At 40.6% G+C, this 17,190-nt stretch overlaps 1 protein-coding gene across 1 annotated transcript in view; it reads right to left on the bottom strand.

Moving 5' to 3' along the window:
- Positions 1–99: 99 nt before the first annotated feature.
- The window catches only part of pitpnc1a (phosphatidylinositol transfer protein cytoplasmic 1a), a 47,980-nt gene continuing 30,889 nt past the window's right edge, over positions 100–17,190 (bottom strand). Inside the window, exons 5-9 of the mRNA XM_088339417.1 lie at positions 16,808–16,879; positions 13,974–14,069; positions 6,649–6,804; positions 6,375–6,438; positions 100–3,989 (exon numbers count right to left, since the gene is read on the bottom strand). Of these exons, the coding sequence (XP_088195543.1) occupies positions 3,676–3,989; positions 6,375–6,438; positions 6,649–6,804; positions 13,974–14,069; positions 16,808–16,879 (702 nt within the window). The 3' untranslated portion in view covers positions 100–3,675. The remainder of the gene's footprint in view (positions 3,990–6,374; positions 6,439–6,648; positions 6,805–13,973; positions 14,070–16,807; positions 16,880–17,190) is intronic.

The raw sequence follows: 17,190 nt of genomic DNA, 5'->3' as shown, positions 1-17,190 counted from the left end.
TGAGCCTCATGGTCCTTGCTTTTGAGTTATATTTGCACCTTGAATTAATTATCTAGAACATTTATTTTCTTCAAATCATTCTATGAAACACTAGTTGAATGTTTTGTCTTGTCACTAAACTTTTATTAAGAAAAACGTCATATTAACGTAACAAGATTGTATATCAACACAGAATAGAATAGATAGAGGTGCAAACACATACAGCCGTTGCAATAATTAAAGTAGTAAACGTACACCGAAAAGTTCACATGGAAAAAAGAGTAAGAACACCTAACATTCAGTTTCCAAACTAGAAAAGTCATGCAAGTGAGAAGCTGCACTGTACATAAGTAGCGTGAATACGCATACACTATAAACAAATTGTTCGTCTATTGAAATACACATTTAGCATGACACCACTAAAAGTTACAGTGCACACTATATACATTTTTTAAAGTTATCAGTATGTTGTAGGATATGCGCTTCAGCTGTTCACAGAATATCAAGTTAGTACACAGTACTGTACTGCAAAAGCTACCGGTACTCTCAACCACTCTCAGATTTACTGATGTCACTCGTATGTCCAACAGGCCCGACCTCCTCAAGGCACATGCAAGGACACATACACAATATGTATTTTTCTACATTCCAGCAGTTTTTGTGTTCACATATACTTAGTGTTTGACTATTTTGATATTTTCAAGTGCATGGTAACGTTATGTTTATTCCATTATCAGGAATATCTATCCATCCAGTTTCTGCACTAGGGTTGTGGTCGCTGGAGGCCATCCCAACGGTCTCCGGGCAGTGGACAGACAAGCTACTTGCTCATTTACACCTAGGGACAATATGTACCCACCAATCAACCTGCCATGCAAGTTGGTTGGTGGAAAGAAACTAGTGTGTTCGGAGAAAACCCAGAACATGCAAACTCCCCTCGAGAAGGCCGGTAGCTGGAATCAAACCCTGGACCTCTGGAGCGTGCGATTGACGCAATAACCAATCGTCCGCTGTGCTGCGGAGAATCCATTAATTCCAAGAAAAATCATCTATAGTTGTAACTGCAAAGGAATTAGCACTTGGGCACCGTCTGGTATTTTGGTCCCGATTTACGTGGACCTATGACTATCATTTGGATAACAGCCAAGCGCCATATCATGCCAACCTTATAGCATTGAAAAGCGATAGTTTTTATCGTGCACTCTTTCGACGAGCAAAACACAATCAGTCTCCAAAATATGTTTTTTTAAAAAGTTGAAACTTTTTACGAAAACGAAAATCTTATATGATCGTTGGAGCATTTTATTCACGCACAAAGACTTTTCTCGCTTGAAAAAAAAAAGCAGCTGTAGACTAAAATACAAGTCTCGAGTCGATTTTTTTGGTTGTTTAAATTTGGAAAAGGGATGAATAAAAAAAAAATCCGTAGGCCTCTTAAAGGAAAAACCGGAAGTCTAACGCATAAAGCGTCACTGTTGGTAGGTATGCCATCTTGTTTCATCAACCTATTAAGGATGACAAAACTATATTGTCACTGATAGGTGTAAAACATTTTTTTCCCCATGAAGATAAAAAAACAACTTTAACGACCCTCAAATAAATTTTCGCAAATGTTATCTCTAAAAAAGAACAGAAAACCATTACTGTTTAAATGACTAAAATAACCATTGTTTCAAGCTCATTTCCACAGAAGGTCACCTCAGCATAACAGCTGACCTCAAAGGGCAGGGTGTAGCCTAAAAATGTAATCACTCAATGGAAAATAACACTGAAAGTATTACATATTTAATTCACCAATATCACAGTTGTCTTAAAAATTGGGGTAATGTCTCAATCCCACTCATTGACATTGATACAGCATTGTAGTGAAGCCGAGTTAGTCAACTGGCCTTTTGGAAATGTAGTTTTAGGTCATCACAATCTGGAACAATTTATTCCGTTGACACTTGGACATTTTAGGCCCCCGCAGGCCACGGTAAATGATTTAGAGGGCCTCATTTGGCCTGCGGGCCATGAGTTTTACTCGTTTTAGATAATAAACAAACATGCCGAATTATTTTTCACAGGACATCAAGAACACTGATTTGAGCTAAAAAGGTTCATATGGAAATGGAAGAGTTTAAGTGAAAATGTAGTGATTTGACAATATAGCATCATAGTGCCTGAAAACCTTTTTCAATTGATATATTTTTGAACAAAATTACTTTGATACCATTGTCTATTATCAACAAGGTGTGCGTCTTGAATCTTGAATCTACAGCAAAAAAGTGTTCAGCTTAGTTGTGAAACTTACTGGCCACCATCTGTAAAAAATTAACGAGGAGTAAAATTAAAATAAAAGTAGGGATTCTAACTTTTTATGGGGTCCTGGCGCAAAAGTCATGTTTATTTGTATAGCCCTAATCACAAGACGTCTCAAAGGGCTGTACAGACCATCCCCTGAACTAAAACCTACATGAGGGGCAAGGAAAAAGTCAAAAACCTCAGCATGAAGAAATGAAGAAACCTTCTTGTCCCTGTGATATTCGGGGCAGTAACCCCCAAACCGGAAGAGCAGCTCCAACAGATCCCAGGAACAACATCTAAAAACCTCAGTCCAGAAGAGGGCAGTCCTAGGAACAGTTCAGAACCCTTAAACTCCTAGGCCTCTGGTAGAGGAGCCCAGTCTAAGGATGATACAGACACCACCCCACTAGGGGTAAGAATTTATTTTCATATATATATATATATATATATATATATATATATATACTGCCTATGATGTATTTAGTATAAATATGTGTATAAGGTGCTTTACGGATTTTGGAACTTTGTTACTCTCTGCCGCCATCTCTTGGCTTGTGTCATCATTGCAGCCTCAGTCAGCTCATTCATGATGCGCGTGCAAGTCTGTGCATTTCTTAGACGCGTTTGAATAATCTTTTTTGTTCATCTTTCTTGGAGTTTGCATTGTCGCTTGGATTCTACTTGAATCAAGCCTTTTCTCACTTTCAATATTTCATGATACACTTACAAATAGGAAAAAGAAACTGAGTGTGCAAGCATGACACCACCCTCCAGCCCTCCCCCTAGTGGCAATTCCTCAAAATGAATGTGTTCCACCTTGAACAGCTCTCATAAAAGATCAAAAGATAAAAGTAAATAGGCGCAGTGAAAAATAAAACATAAGAACTCTTTGAACTCATCTGGGCATTGCTAACACACATTTACTGGTACTCAAGAAAATATTTAACTTTGTACTAAAGGACACTTCGAACAATGCACACCACCTTTAAGTAGCTTTGATTTGACAAAAGTAGTGCTTCGGAACTATTCCGAGGGTAACTAAATTTGCTGAGTAATAATTTCCTTCATCAATGACCATATTTACATTTTTCCGCCATCCTAGTCAAGTGATATACGCAGGTACCAGTTATGACATCAGCTCATGAACAAACGATCGTACACCGTGTGTCACGGCAAAACATCGTGAGCATTCATATCCTGAGATTGTCTCTGTGTTTTTGTCCCTTCAGTTTGATTTTTGTTGAGGAATGTATGCTACACTTGGGCCAAGATTATCAGCCAGTGCTCCTGGCAACTTGGAGACCTCCAGGATGACATGTCAGGCTGCATGCTCAACAGCAGATACGGGAGCCAAGACTGCCGCCACAAAAGCCAAAAGCTGCCTTTACCAGTTGAGGGACCATCACCTTTTTATTCAGGCTGAGGGCTGGAGTTCCAGGAGAAGAAGCTCGGAAGTTTGAAAATGGACTCCCGCCGCCCCTGCTGGTCAGGCAGGGTGAGAGTTTCTGGAGCTGACTTTTTACGAGGGCGGTCCTTTGGGACGCTCAGGAACTCGGGGGCCTCGGTGGACAGGGGTGTGGACGGGGCGCTGTTGGGGCCGTTGCGTACACTTGACGGCAGCGGGATCTCTGTGATGGCGATGGCCGGTGGGAAAGTACCGATTTTCAGGTTGGTGGCCTCCTGAGTGGTGCGCTCGTATTCGCGGACCTCCTCCATGCTCATGTCTAATGTGAATCACAAAAAGGAGAATGCAAGTAAAATCCTTTCTTTGCTTCAGATCAGATAGTGTAGTCGAAAAGGAAATCACCGACGGCTGTCCTTAAAGGAGGTGTCCGGAATTTGAATCTTTGTTACTCTCTTCCGCCATCTCCTGGCTTAAAGTCATGATCACAGCTCATTCATCAAGTACGTGCATTTTTCAGACTGGCTCGAGAAAACGTTTTTTTTTCTTCATCTTTTTGGGGGTTCGATTTGAACTGTATTTAAAACAGGCCTTTTCAAAGTAACTCTCCTACCTCCTCCCCTTCTATCCCATTTATTTTCTACCTTTTGTGTTCAGCATTCTGTAGCAACAATGGTAACAGTAAGTTAAAAGCAGATAGGCGCAGTAGAACAAAAGATATCAAGGTTCTTTAATCTCAATTGGGCGTTGTTAACACATTATAGAGAAAATATTCTACACTTTAAGGACAGCTCAAATGACGCACCCCACATTCAAAGCACCTGATGCCACTTATAAATAACTACATGTAGCCCACTAAGAACACCTGTGTGGTCTGCTGGCAGGTTCTGAAAATAGCTCACTAGTTGCGATTTCTCTGTAAATTTGATTTCTAACCGACATGTTTCAGTGTTTGACTTCTAATAATTACAACCCAGTAATAACACAGTAACAACATAGTAATAACTTTAATTTTTATTTCGGAAATGTATATCAAAATGGTAACCCTTCACGCCAATCCGTGATAAAAACTAGCTTTCAGCTACAACAACGCTGGTGGGCCCCTGGTGTAGTGCAACCAAAAAAAGTGCTAACAAGCACAAATAATAATATGAACTACCAAATTGAAATATTTTACCTTATTATTTTTGTCCAGCCTTTTTTAAGTTTTTGGTTACCTGTAGCAGCAAGATGGCAGATAGTTGCGGTATGTCATCTCCCTTTAGGTGTGGTTCATGATAAATGCTAATTTCTTGACCTAAGATTATCTAGAAAATGGACATTACATGATAGTTCATGTGTTTTTGTAATTTAATTAAACAATGTTTTTATTTAATGAATTACGTTTTTACCACAAGGAGGCGCTAAATAATACACACGATCCATTTACAATTTACCGTTAGTAAACTTAACCTGCAGTACTGCCCAATGAACAGGGAGTGGTGCTGTGTTAAGGATGGACACCACCATGACCAAGGCTTGAATTACGTTTTTTTTTCTTTTAACCACAGGAAGGTGCTAGCTATTGCTGCCCTTTCAAATTTAGTTAAACTGTTTTAAAATCATTTATTCCTCATAAAAAAAATTAAAACTTAATTATTCTATGTTCATTTGGCCCATGCTGTTGAAAATATTTAATTTTTTACATCATTTACAATTGCTAAAATTGATTTTCTAGCAGTTATCTCAAACTGTGGCAACTTCCTGAAAGACAAAGTAAAAAATTGTCCCGATAAATAAAATATTAAAACTGGCCACATTATGCAATAATTCATTTTCAATGAGTTTTTTTTTTAAATTAAGAATAAAAAAAATAATATTTAAATTGTGCCAAATCCCCTTCATTTGGGAAAAATTACAATTTATATTGTTTTACTACATGTTTTTGAGAGGAATTCTCCAGCAGTGTATTCAAAAGGACATTGTGCAATATTTGACCGCTAGATGTAGCTGTATTGTTTATGGCAGTCGAAAAAGAGTGCTAAAAGGCGCAAGGAAGAATACAAATTACGGCAGCTCAAAGTGACCAAAGTACGGTATTTGTCTTCAATTCTTTTTTTCAGTAGCCTTTGGCGGGGGATTGGTTTTTGGGGTACCTGTAGCAGCAAGATGGCAGTCAGTAATGTCAGCGCCCTCTAGGTGAGCCTCATGATATGTGAAATAAAAGCAAATTTCTTAACCATAAAGTATTCTAAAAAGTGCACAGTTATATTATAGTTCATGCATTTTTGCTCTTTGTTTTAAAATAATATATATATATCTCATCTCATTAGCCGCACCGCTTATCCTCAGTAGGGTCGCGGGGGTGCTGGAGCCCATCCCAGCAATCATATATATATATATATATTTTTTAAATGAATTATGTTTTTTTACCACTAGGTGGCACTAAATAAGAGACACTGTCCCTTTAAAACCTACATTTTCTTTGGTGCGTGATGCCCTACAGTAGAGGTGGGCAAACCGGTCCAAATAATGATATTATTGATACAAAGCAAGTATTTTGAACAGATTGAAATGCATGTTCATATGACAGTGCATGTATTTGTTTCTATTTTTCTAATCTGTTTTTTTTTTAACAAATTGCATTCTTACTTACTACTGGGAGGCGCTAAATAATGCATAATGTCCCTTAAACCCTTCGTGTATAGTATTAATGTGTGCAACTCACCAATCCACTCGTCCACCCAGGCAAAGGCTTGTTTGTGTCCCAGCAGCAGAACATCTCGAATTACCTGAGTACGTATCCCACAAAAGGAGACGAGTGTCAAGAGCCGAGACCAAGAAGGGGGTAATTGCTGTGACTCTCTGAAAGTACTACATGTTTTAAAAAAATCTATTAAATCCTCTCAAGGACAATAACTTATGTGTCTAATATCTGGAACTTATATACATAGAGTAGTAAACATCATTTATTTTTTACTGTCAAATGTTCATCTTCTGACCTTGTGTACAAATTGCTCCACGCGGGTCTGCAGGCCCCAGACTTCAAATTTGACGCTGACCAGTTTGTAGGAGCACATGATGGGGTCTTGGGTCTCTATCCAGCCTTCCTGCAGGGGGCCACGCTCTGTCTTCTTGGACTTGAAGTAGCGTAAATCCTAAGTAAGAACACGATACATAAGTAAAAAAAAGTACCGTATTTTCCGCACTATAAGGCGCACCTAAAAGTCTTAATTTTTTTCAAAAGCTGACCATGCGCCTTATAATACAGTGCGCCTTATTTATGGAACAAAATTAATTTGCAAAGTCTTGCAACTAACTTGCCGCCGCCGACTAGATTTTCCCCCGAACGCCAAGTAGTCCGCGGTGTATGCTGGGATTAATTTACCGGCGTTTCATTGGCTAACCAATGTGTCAATCATCATTTGAATCGATCACGATTGGCTGAAGTTATTCGGAGCCTCGGATTGGCTAGAGCGCCAAAACAAACCCTGCAATTGGCCGAAAAAGATGTATCAATCATCCGTTGAATCGATCGCTATTGGCTGAAGTTATTTAGAGCCTCGGATTGGCTAGAGGGCCAAAACAAACCCTGCAATTGGCCGAAAAAGATGTGTCAATCATCCGTTCAATCGATCGCTATTGGCTGAAGTTATTCGGAGCCTCGGATTGGCTAGATGGCCAAAACAAACCCTGCAATTGGCCGAGTTTAGCAATGGCGTAGCAAGCTTGCTAAAGTACACCATAAAGAAACATGTTTTATTAGTCTGTATTTGCAAATAATTTTCTCTCCTGGATTTACTTCACTCACGGTTGTAAGACCATGATTGCGTATCATTATTGAACGTGAGAAATTAGGTGAGCTATGCGGCTTTATATTTTCCCGGTATCTTGTTTTAGAACGATCTTGATGTTGCTGTGATGAGTTGAGTGAATTAAACTCAATTCCAAGTGTTTATTGTCATATGCACAGTAAAGTTGTGAGCGAAAAAGAAAATAGAAACATAGAAATGTTTGGCATTTCTTGAATCCCAAGACTTTAACCTTCCGAATGATATTTGAAATGATGCATTTGAGTGACATCGTACGGACACCGCATCCGCACGTGTCTACGACACGTATTTGGGAATGTTAAGGGGGTAATCAGTTGGACTGAATCATCTGACTGTTTTGTCGACGATCCCATTGTAGCGCCTTATAATCCGGTGCGCCTTATCTATGAAAGATATAGGACCAAAAACTATTTTTTGGGGGTGCGCCCTATAACCCGGTGCGCCCTATAGTGCGGAAAATACGGTAGTATTTTGAGTGCCACGTTGACAACACATTAGCATCCGCGATGAAATTCTGTTGGACAGACCATCACCCTTGCTAGTATAATCCGAAGAATTTATCCCCTGGCGGGATTATGTTTCCATTTATTGACTGTAAGGCACTTGTCTTGGGATCAAGGTGTCGCAGGTTTGAATCCCAGCGCCTCCGTGTTATATGTTGACAGTCCTTAGGCAAAACCCTGAATCTCTAATGCTTCCAATAAGCAGGTAGTGGCCTTGCATTGCTGACACTGCTATCGGTATGTGAGTGTGTGTGAATGGGTAAGTGTGAAGCACATTGTAAAGCACTTTGGGAGGTCTTCATTGAATTGAAAAGTGCTATATAAATGCAGACCATTTACATATATTGTCTTATCTACAGTACAAAGTGGCCAACTTAAACAGATCCACCAAAACAACAGGTTTTCGCAACCAATTATTTGCACCATTACATATCTGTCAACCTCAGCCAAGTGCTCTCCTCATTAATGATTACAATTTTCCTTATTAAGCGATAATAAACCTTAAAAACACAACGGGGCACCTATTTACTGTTGAGTCAATTGGGGGGGACTACATCATATAGTGTGATTTTTTTGTGTGTGTGTTTTATTTCCTTCTTCTGTCCCTAGAAAGTTAGTAATACGGGGAGGAAAAAGGAAAAGACGAGGAGTAATTGCGAAAAAAAAATTGTGTACGAGTGTCTGTCTTTTAAACACTGCTGGGAGGTACAGTAAATTATTTAAAATGATATAGTTCCAGCTTTTTAGCAGTATACTAATCTTTATCAACAGCATTATTAAATAATTATGGGTGTTTAGGTGCACACTTTATTAATATTTTCATTTTTTTGACTAGGTGGCTATTTTAAAGCAGTTCTAAGGGGTCTCTTATATGCAAACACACTTATATTCCATAGATTTTGAATGTACTGTATTTCATGTTGACGATGTCTGTGTATTGTTTGTTCTTGAAACATTTATTGCAGCCAGGTCATCCTGGAAAGAGGATTACCTGATGTGTGGTCCCTTCTCAAGGTTTCATTTTCCTCACGTTGAGGTTTTTGAGCTTTTTTTTGCCCTCATGGAGGTTATAGATCAGGAGATTGTGTAATAATAGTCTGTGCAGCCCCTTAAGACTCCTTGTGATTAAGGGCTGTACAAATAAACATGACTTGATTTATTTCTACTGTACAAAAATTGTTATGCTGAATTTGAAATGACCCAAAAATGAATGAAATACGGGTAAAATGTCTTCATTTGCAGGTATGCCATAGTAACATTATTGTGAAGTAGTGAGTACAGGTACATGTAGTATTGCAATTTTTCTTTTATCATTTGGTCATTCTTTAAAGATCAGTCGAGAGAAAATATATCAATTACATTTCCAGGTTACACATTATGAACCTTGAAGTTGAACCATAACAGACTTAAAGGGACAGTGTGTAGTTTTTGACCGCGAGATGTCGCTGTGTTGTGTAGTGCAATCAAAAACGAGTGCTTTCAAGTACAAGGGAGAATACAGACTAGGAAAGCTCAAAATAAACAAAGTGTATCCTTTTTCTCCTCATTTATTCGATCAGCCTTTCACAAGGTTGCTTTTTATTTGAGTATGCAGCAAGATTGCTGACAATTATGTCAGCTCCCTCTAAGTGAGCATTGTTATTGTAAAATAATAGAATTTTTCTCGACCTACAGGTATTTAATAAAATGCATGTGTATATCATAGTTTATAGTTATGCACATTTTCAAAATCAGTATTGTATTTTTTAACAAATTAAGTTTTTTACCACTAGGTGGTGCTAATTATTACACAACCTCAGCTTTCAGGGCGGCAGTAGCTCAGGAGGTAGAGCGCTCGTCTTGGGATCAAGGGATCCCAGTTCGAATTTTGGCTTGTCCGTGTTACATGTCGAAGTGTCCTTGGGTAAGACACTGAACCCCTAATACCTCCAATAAGCAGGTTAGCGCCTTACATGGCTGCAAGGCCGCTATTGGGAAATGTGGAGCACATTGTAAAGCGCTTTGGGAAGTCATTGACTTGAAAAGTGCTATATAAATGCAGATCATTTCATTTCACTTCATTTCATTACTGTGTGATGCCCAACAGCAGCATGGATAAAAGCCTGTACAGTACTCATTTCATCTTTGTGTCCTGGGAAATTCTTCCTGCGTGGAGGCAAGGAAGCTCCGGACATGAAAAACAGATTGCAACATGGCAACAATCATGTCCGAATGAGAATTATTATGAATTTGAGGATGTCATTGTTTAAATTTACAGATTACCAGAATAATCAATACTGATCCTGTAAATCAGATCAGGCCACATGATCAAAGATTGAATATTCTGCAAATAGTGAATTTGTATCTTTGAATATTTGGAAAAAAAGGGTGAACAATGTGTATAAATGTCATTTTTTTTAGTACTAAACACATTTTTCATGTATGCTGTGGGTCATAAAAATGTTTAACATACTAAAAATGGCCCCCAAGCTGTCCTTTGCAAATACATCATTGGTGTACACAGCAAAGGGTGGGAAAACTACAGCCTGAGGGCCACATGTGGCCCTGAAGCCTTATTAATACAGCCCTCCAAACAAAAAATGTTCAAAGATGTCACGAGGATTACCAGAACAGAGCAGGAGACCCCAGAGCGTTCGTACAATACTTTTATTTGGGGAAGCACAAGGGTTAGCGGGAAACTTCGGACGACGTAGCCAATCGTAGCGTGGGACGGAAGCAGGTTGAGTTCACCGGGACTGAAGAGATGATCGTAGCTTGGGACGGAAGCAGGTCGGATCGGAGGCAGGCAGAGAGAATCAGGTAAACAAGGCACAGGTAATCGGGAGCGTCATACGGGGTACAGATGTACAGAATTACAGGATTAATCCTCCGACCCCCATGTCTCGGTGTAGAATGCTTATATAGGGAACAAAACCCAATCAGAAGGCACATTCCAGCGCGCCAGATGATTGCCCCAGGTGGCTCCACTTGGGTAATCATGACAGAACCCCCCCCTCAAGGGACGGCTCCAGAAGTCCCTCAGAAAAAAAAATAAAAATAAATTTAACCCAAGACACGTCACAGGGAAACACAGGCAGATAAGGACAGGCAGAATCAGACAGGACAGGCAGAATCAGAAGAGTCCAGACTCAGGGGGGTCAGATTCAGAAGAGTCGGACTCCGGGGAGCGGAAAGGGAACAGACAAGACAGGAGAGGAAAGACGGGACAAAATCAGTACAGGCAGACTCAGGGCAGGCATGGGAGTCGAGCAGGCAGGCATGGGAGTCGAGCAGGCAGGCATGGGAGTCGAGCAGGCAGGCATGGGAGTCGAGCAGGCAGGCATGGGAGTCGAACAGGCAGGCATGGGAGTCGAACAGGCAGGCATGGGAGTCGAACAGGCAGGCATGGGAGTCGAACAGGCAGGCTTGGGAGTCGAACAGGCAGGCATGGGAGTCGAACAGGCAGGCATGGGAGTCGAACAGGCAGGCATGGGAGTCGAACAGGCAGGCATGGGAGTCGAACAGGCAGGCATGGGAGTCGAACAGGCAGGCTTGGGAGTCGAACAGGCAGGCTTGGGAGTCGAACAGGCAGGCTTGGGAGTCGAACAGGCAGGCTTGGGAGTCGAACAGGCAGGCTTGGGAGTCGAACAGGCAGGCTTGGGAGTCGAACAGGCAGGCTTGGGAGTCGAACAGGCAGGCATGGGAGTCATTGCGCAGTCATACGGCCAGAGGTGCCTCAGCAAATTTCGCCATGTCGGAAAGGACTTGCCGAACTGCGCATTCTGAAGGGGAATTGCGCTGCTGATTCAGGCTCTGATAGTGGTCAGGGGGCAAATGTACGAACGCGGGGTCCATTCTGGTCGGAGGATTCTGTCACGAGGATTACCAGAACAGAGGCAGGAGGCATGAAGGGAGAACTCAAATGCGTTGACGATCCATAAGTTTTATTTAATAAAATAAAAGTCGCCCAATACTCCGGGGCAAAACAGAACAATACAGAGTTCCTCCGGCACGAACTCAAAAGGACATGGCATAACAGACTAAAACATGACAAGGCATAACAGACTAAAACAGGACAAGCATAACAGACCGGGATTGTATATAAGAGTATGAACCCGCCGCAGAGCCCACAATGCAGCTTTAAATAGCAGACCCACAATTAGTGGAACTGCTTTCAGCTGTTGCCCAGAGGGCGGGGCAGACTGGTCACCAAGGCGACCGTGACAAAAGATTGACAATATATATTAAAATAAATATAGTACTGCTAATCATTTTTTCTTCTTTTGGGTGCCACCTTTGTCCCCATTGCCCATTTGTGTGTGTGTGTACTACAAAATAATACTACAGAAATACGACGACAGTACTATAAAATTAATACAAAATTAAATATATTATTTCGCTTTCATTCTAAAAAATCAAAAATACTACAGGAATATTCCAAAATTATAGGTAGTACACAAATACTACTACAAAAATTAAATCTAAAGTCATACTAGAGAACATTACTGCAATACTACAAACATACTACAACAAAAATGTAACAACTACAAAACTAAATATCAAATTTAGTGCTTAATACAGCGACTTATTATACAATTTTGCTTGAATTATGTATTCCTTTATAAAAAATGACAAAAATTTGAGAGGTCTGCAGGACCGGCCCAATGGTCAAAATGTTTAACCCAATGCAGCCCGCCACCCCAAAGGTTTGCATAACCCTGGTGTGCAAGTTCATAAGGTAGTCCTTCTCTAAATGAATGAGAAAGAAAATTCTGTATCCCAACAGATGATGCTCTTATAAAATGTGTGTTAGTTGCCAATGTTCGTTGCACTCCTACACGAACCGGGACCACCTGCGTGCAAAAGGCCACAAGCACACAAGCTGTCTGACAGGTGGGTCCTTATTACCAAGTTAATGCACGCTAATCAGCGTTCCCTCCGGACTCATTACTCCGCTGTGCTCATTTGCCCCACCCTGCCATCTTGCAATTTGGCTAGCCTGATGTCCCTGCAGGGGCAAGCACACGTGGCGTGCCAAGCCTGAGGCCAGTTAAGCACCCCATCACCAGAGTTCACCCAAAAATTCATCAGCTTCTTCCTCATACAGGGTTCTTACATGTTTTTTATGGCCAAATTCAAGCACTTTTTAAGGACTTTCAAAGACAGTTTTCCAATTTCTCCAGGACCAATAAAAGAAATCCGGTGTGAATCATGTATTTTGCAGAGGCACAAACACAAAAGCGATTTCTAATCTTGCGTGTGAATTTATCAGGACAAATTATTTTTAGATCTTGAGTATAATCCGAACAAATCTCTCCCTATATGCGTAAGTGTTGGGTAAAAATAATAACAAAATGCATCTTACATTTTCATTGGGCCGTATGGTTTACATGTCTGATCTAGTGTGTATCCGTACACGCAAAATAACTAGAGCAGGGGTGTCAAACTCATTTGAGCTCGGGGGCCACGTGGTGGAAGAACTCTCATGTGGGCCGAACTAGTAGATTAAAGACAGAAAAAAATAAGAGAGAGCGAGAGAACGAGAGAGAGAGAGAGAGAGAGAACACTAAAAGTGAGAAAAACAGAACATAAAGAGGGAAAATAATGAGGGACAGGGAAAACAAGAGAGAGAAGAGAAAAAGAGTGCAAAAGATAGAGACAGAGAAAGAAAGAGAAACAAGAGAGAAAAGGGGAGTACAAAAAAGAGAGAGTAAAAGAGCGAATAGGAGAGATGGAGAGAGAGGAAAAGACATAAAGGAGAGGAAGAGTGAAATATTGAAAAAAGAGAGTGCTTTAAAAAGAAAAAGAAATAGAGAAAGTAATATAGCTCCGGTGACTTTGCGAGTGGTGCCTGGCTTTGCCGACATCAAGTGGACATATTTTAAACTGCAGCTGATTATTCTCTTGTGCTTCTCAGGGTGTTGTCTTGCCAAATTAAAAACCGTGGGGGTTGCCTGACCTGGCCCACAGGCCGCATATTGGACCGCCGTGGACTAGGGGGTGCATCCTTACCTCCGAGTCCTTGTAGTGGCGCTCAGGCACGTCATCGTAGGCGATGTCCACAAAGCACACCTCGGTTTCCTCATCTTTGGGCTCGCTGCAAAATATCTGCATGAGGGAAAGGCAAAAATCACCAAACGATCCATGATGCGCTTTCGGCAAATTGACAAAGTGTCTGCTGTCATGATGTGATTTCCCCGGACGCACACTTTATGTAAATGTGTTTGTCTAGTGAATAAAGAGCTATACGAATAAACATGACATGAAATGTGAACAAATGTGAATTATTCTAAGACATTGCAAGAATGAAGAAAGAGTCTTTTAACACCTCTGCTTGACCACCCGATGATGCTTTTGCATCAGCTTTACAAAGAGGCTCAGAATTGTCTAAAGCAGGGGCCTCCAAACTGAGAGAAACTTTTTGTTACTAAATAGCGCAAAGGGCAACCAATTTGATATGCATTTCTAAAATAACTACTTAAGTTAAAACTAATTTACTACCAGGTTATTTATTGGAAGGGAGTTCAATAGACAGAGTCAACCACAAAAAAACAATTTAATAAGAACATCACAATGACCCAGCACTATTTAAAGAACGGGACACCTCAGCTGTCCGAGGGTGAGGGGGCGGATGGACTGGGGGTGTCCCTGTAACTCAGTTTAGCTTTGGAACCTGTTTCAGACTGGGCTGGATCAGTAAAAGAATGCCAAGTTAAAATCTTTAGACAACTGACTCTTTCGGCTCCCAATGGGCTCTTCAGATTTTTGTTGTTGCTTCAATTGATAGATAGATAGATAGATAGATAGATAGATAGATACTTTATTCATCCCCTAAGGGAAATTCACATTTCCAGCAGCATCCCTGAGCTGAGAACAATACAATAATAAAGCCAAAAGAATACAATATACAAATACCCAGTGTGACGTGCAAATGCCCACTTTAGCATGTTATATAGAGTAACTAAATAGTGCTACACAGAACACATAATGCAGTAAGATTCGGTAATATCCAATGTAGGTGGTGTGGTTTAATGTGGGCCTTTACTCTGCCGGGTGGAGTTAAAGAGCCTCATGGCATGAGGAAGAAAAGATCTCTTCAGTCTGTCCGTAGTACAAGACAGTGACAGCAGTCTGTCACTGAAACTGCTCTTCTGTCCGGAGATAATGCTGTGAAGCGGATGCGATGGATTGTCCATGATTGACCTCAGCTTTTTCAGTGCCTGTCTCTCAGCTACTGTTGTTAGGCTGTCCAGCTCTTTGCCCACAACAGAGCTCGCTTTCCTAGCCATTTTATTGAGACGAGAGGCATCCTTCTTCTTGACGCTGCCTCCCCAACACGCTGCCGCATAGAAGAGGGCGCTTGCCACTACTGTCTCATAGAATATTTTCAGGAGCTTTTTGCAGATGTTGAAGGAGGCCAGCCTTCTGAGGAAGTAAAGTCGGCTTTGCCCTTTCCTACATAGAGCTTCTGTGTTGGCAGTCCAGTCCAGTTTGTTGTCCAGCTGCACACCCAGGTATTTGTAGGTCTGGACAAATTCTACACATTCTCCCTTGATGGTTACAGGAACCGGTACAAACGATTATGTAACTTTTTGTACAAAATTACTTCATTATGAGTTCAATCCATTATACCAATAAATTACGATTTGTTTTTTCACTTTACAGTAAGTTTAATTTAAGCTAGTTTCCAATGATTCATTTAGTCTGAACTTTTTTTTATACTAGGCAACTTTAAGGTCGACCAAAAGGGTATCCCTGAAAAACACAAAGTGTAAATGAAAAATATTTACTTTTCAGAGCAATAACAAAAAAAAAACTATCAAAGACCAAAATCAAAATTGTATTTGTCACGTAAAAAAGCTAATTGTAAAAAACAGGATCCCTGAAAAACACACAAAATATGAATGTAAACATTGTTGTTCGTATGTACCGTTGTTCGTAACTCGATTGTTCGTAAGTAGGGGAGTGTCTGTACTCAACAAAATGCAAATTGACTAATCAAAAGAGAAAAGCAGCATCTTGAAGAGAGCTGATGTTGTAAAATTCCTTCCTACCCATCAAGACGTCCTACCAATGTGTAACCGCGTCCAGGAAATGTGCAAGTCTTCGCCTTTGAGTACTTACAATTTACAAACTGACAATTTGTTTTATGTAGTCTCATTTGACCCTTTCACCGCTTCAAAATACTGTTTTCTGATGTAGCTTTTAAGCCCTGGTGATTTTTTTTGCATGGAGTTTGTTGACTACGGCAATCAAACAGTGTATGTATGCATACCAACCCCTCGTTTTATGTCATGAGTAAAAGTTATGTTTGATTCAGAGTTTCAGTGAAGGAGGTTTTACTTGATTAAATCAAAACCTAAATTGCTGTCTGATCAGCCTACCGTAGGATGGGTCGACAAGGTAGGACGTTTCGGCAGAACATTGGCTTTTGATTGGTGGGGAGCCAGCTCCCATCGTTCGCTTCAAAAAGCTGGCTTAAAAAGCCATTACCTTCGTGAAAAGCACACTACTGCTTAAATATTTGACTTGTCACACTCTAAAGAAAATGAAAAGTGGCACATTGAAGGGCTGGCACTCATTTTTCAAAATCTCCATAAATGATTAAATTGGGACACTGGCTCTCCCTTTTCTGTCACGGCCACATTCACATTTACCTTCGTTCTCTTTTCCACTTCAGGTTTGAAGCCCCTTCCCCGCAATTACCTGCTTTTGCTAAAACGGTAATTAAAACTTTCAACACGGAATCAAACTGCTTTTGCAAAAAAAGATAGCAGGGAGAGAATCTTGAAAGGTGAGCAAATAGTCGGCAAGTTCAAGCTAGCATGCTGCAACCTTTTACTCACGTTATCGTTGCTCCCTTTGTTGTCTTCATATTTGCTCTCTATGTGGATGGAGAACTTGGGCAGGAATGAACACTAATGAGACACATACAAACGCCTTTTAATGACATAACCGAGTGGCATCGAAAAGAATAAGGTGCTCTTTGAATTCACTTTCACATCACCATTAAATAAGCCCAGTTGGTAGGATGGCCCGAAGCTTATAAAATAATACATTTTTCTCATTAGCTGCAGTAAGCAAATGCAATAGACCACTTTCCAGCCTATGTCATCAGCGGATCAGCACGATATGTGTGTGCATTGTTGACCCAAAACAGCAAGAGTAGCAGTTTGGATAGAGTGAGAGATTGAGTTAAGTTTTTAGAGTCGCAATTTACAAAACAACA

The sequence above is a fragment of the Urocampus carinirostris genome, chromosome 1 (genome assembly GCF_059441175.1).
Source record: "Urocampus carinirostris isolate Australia breed hairy pipefish chromosome 1, RoL_Ucar_1.0, whole genome shotgun sequence".
Taxonomy (NCBI): domain Eukaryota; kingdom Metazoa; phylum Chordata; class Actinopteri; order Syngnathiformes; family Syngnathidae; genus Urocampus; species Urocampus carinirostris.
Note: the sequence above shows the minus strand (reverse complement) of the source record. Positions and strands in the feature narration are given on the sequence as shown.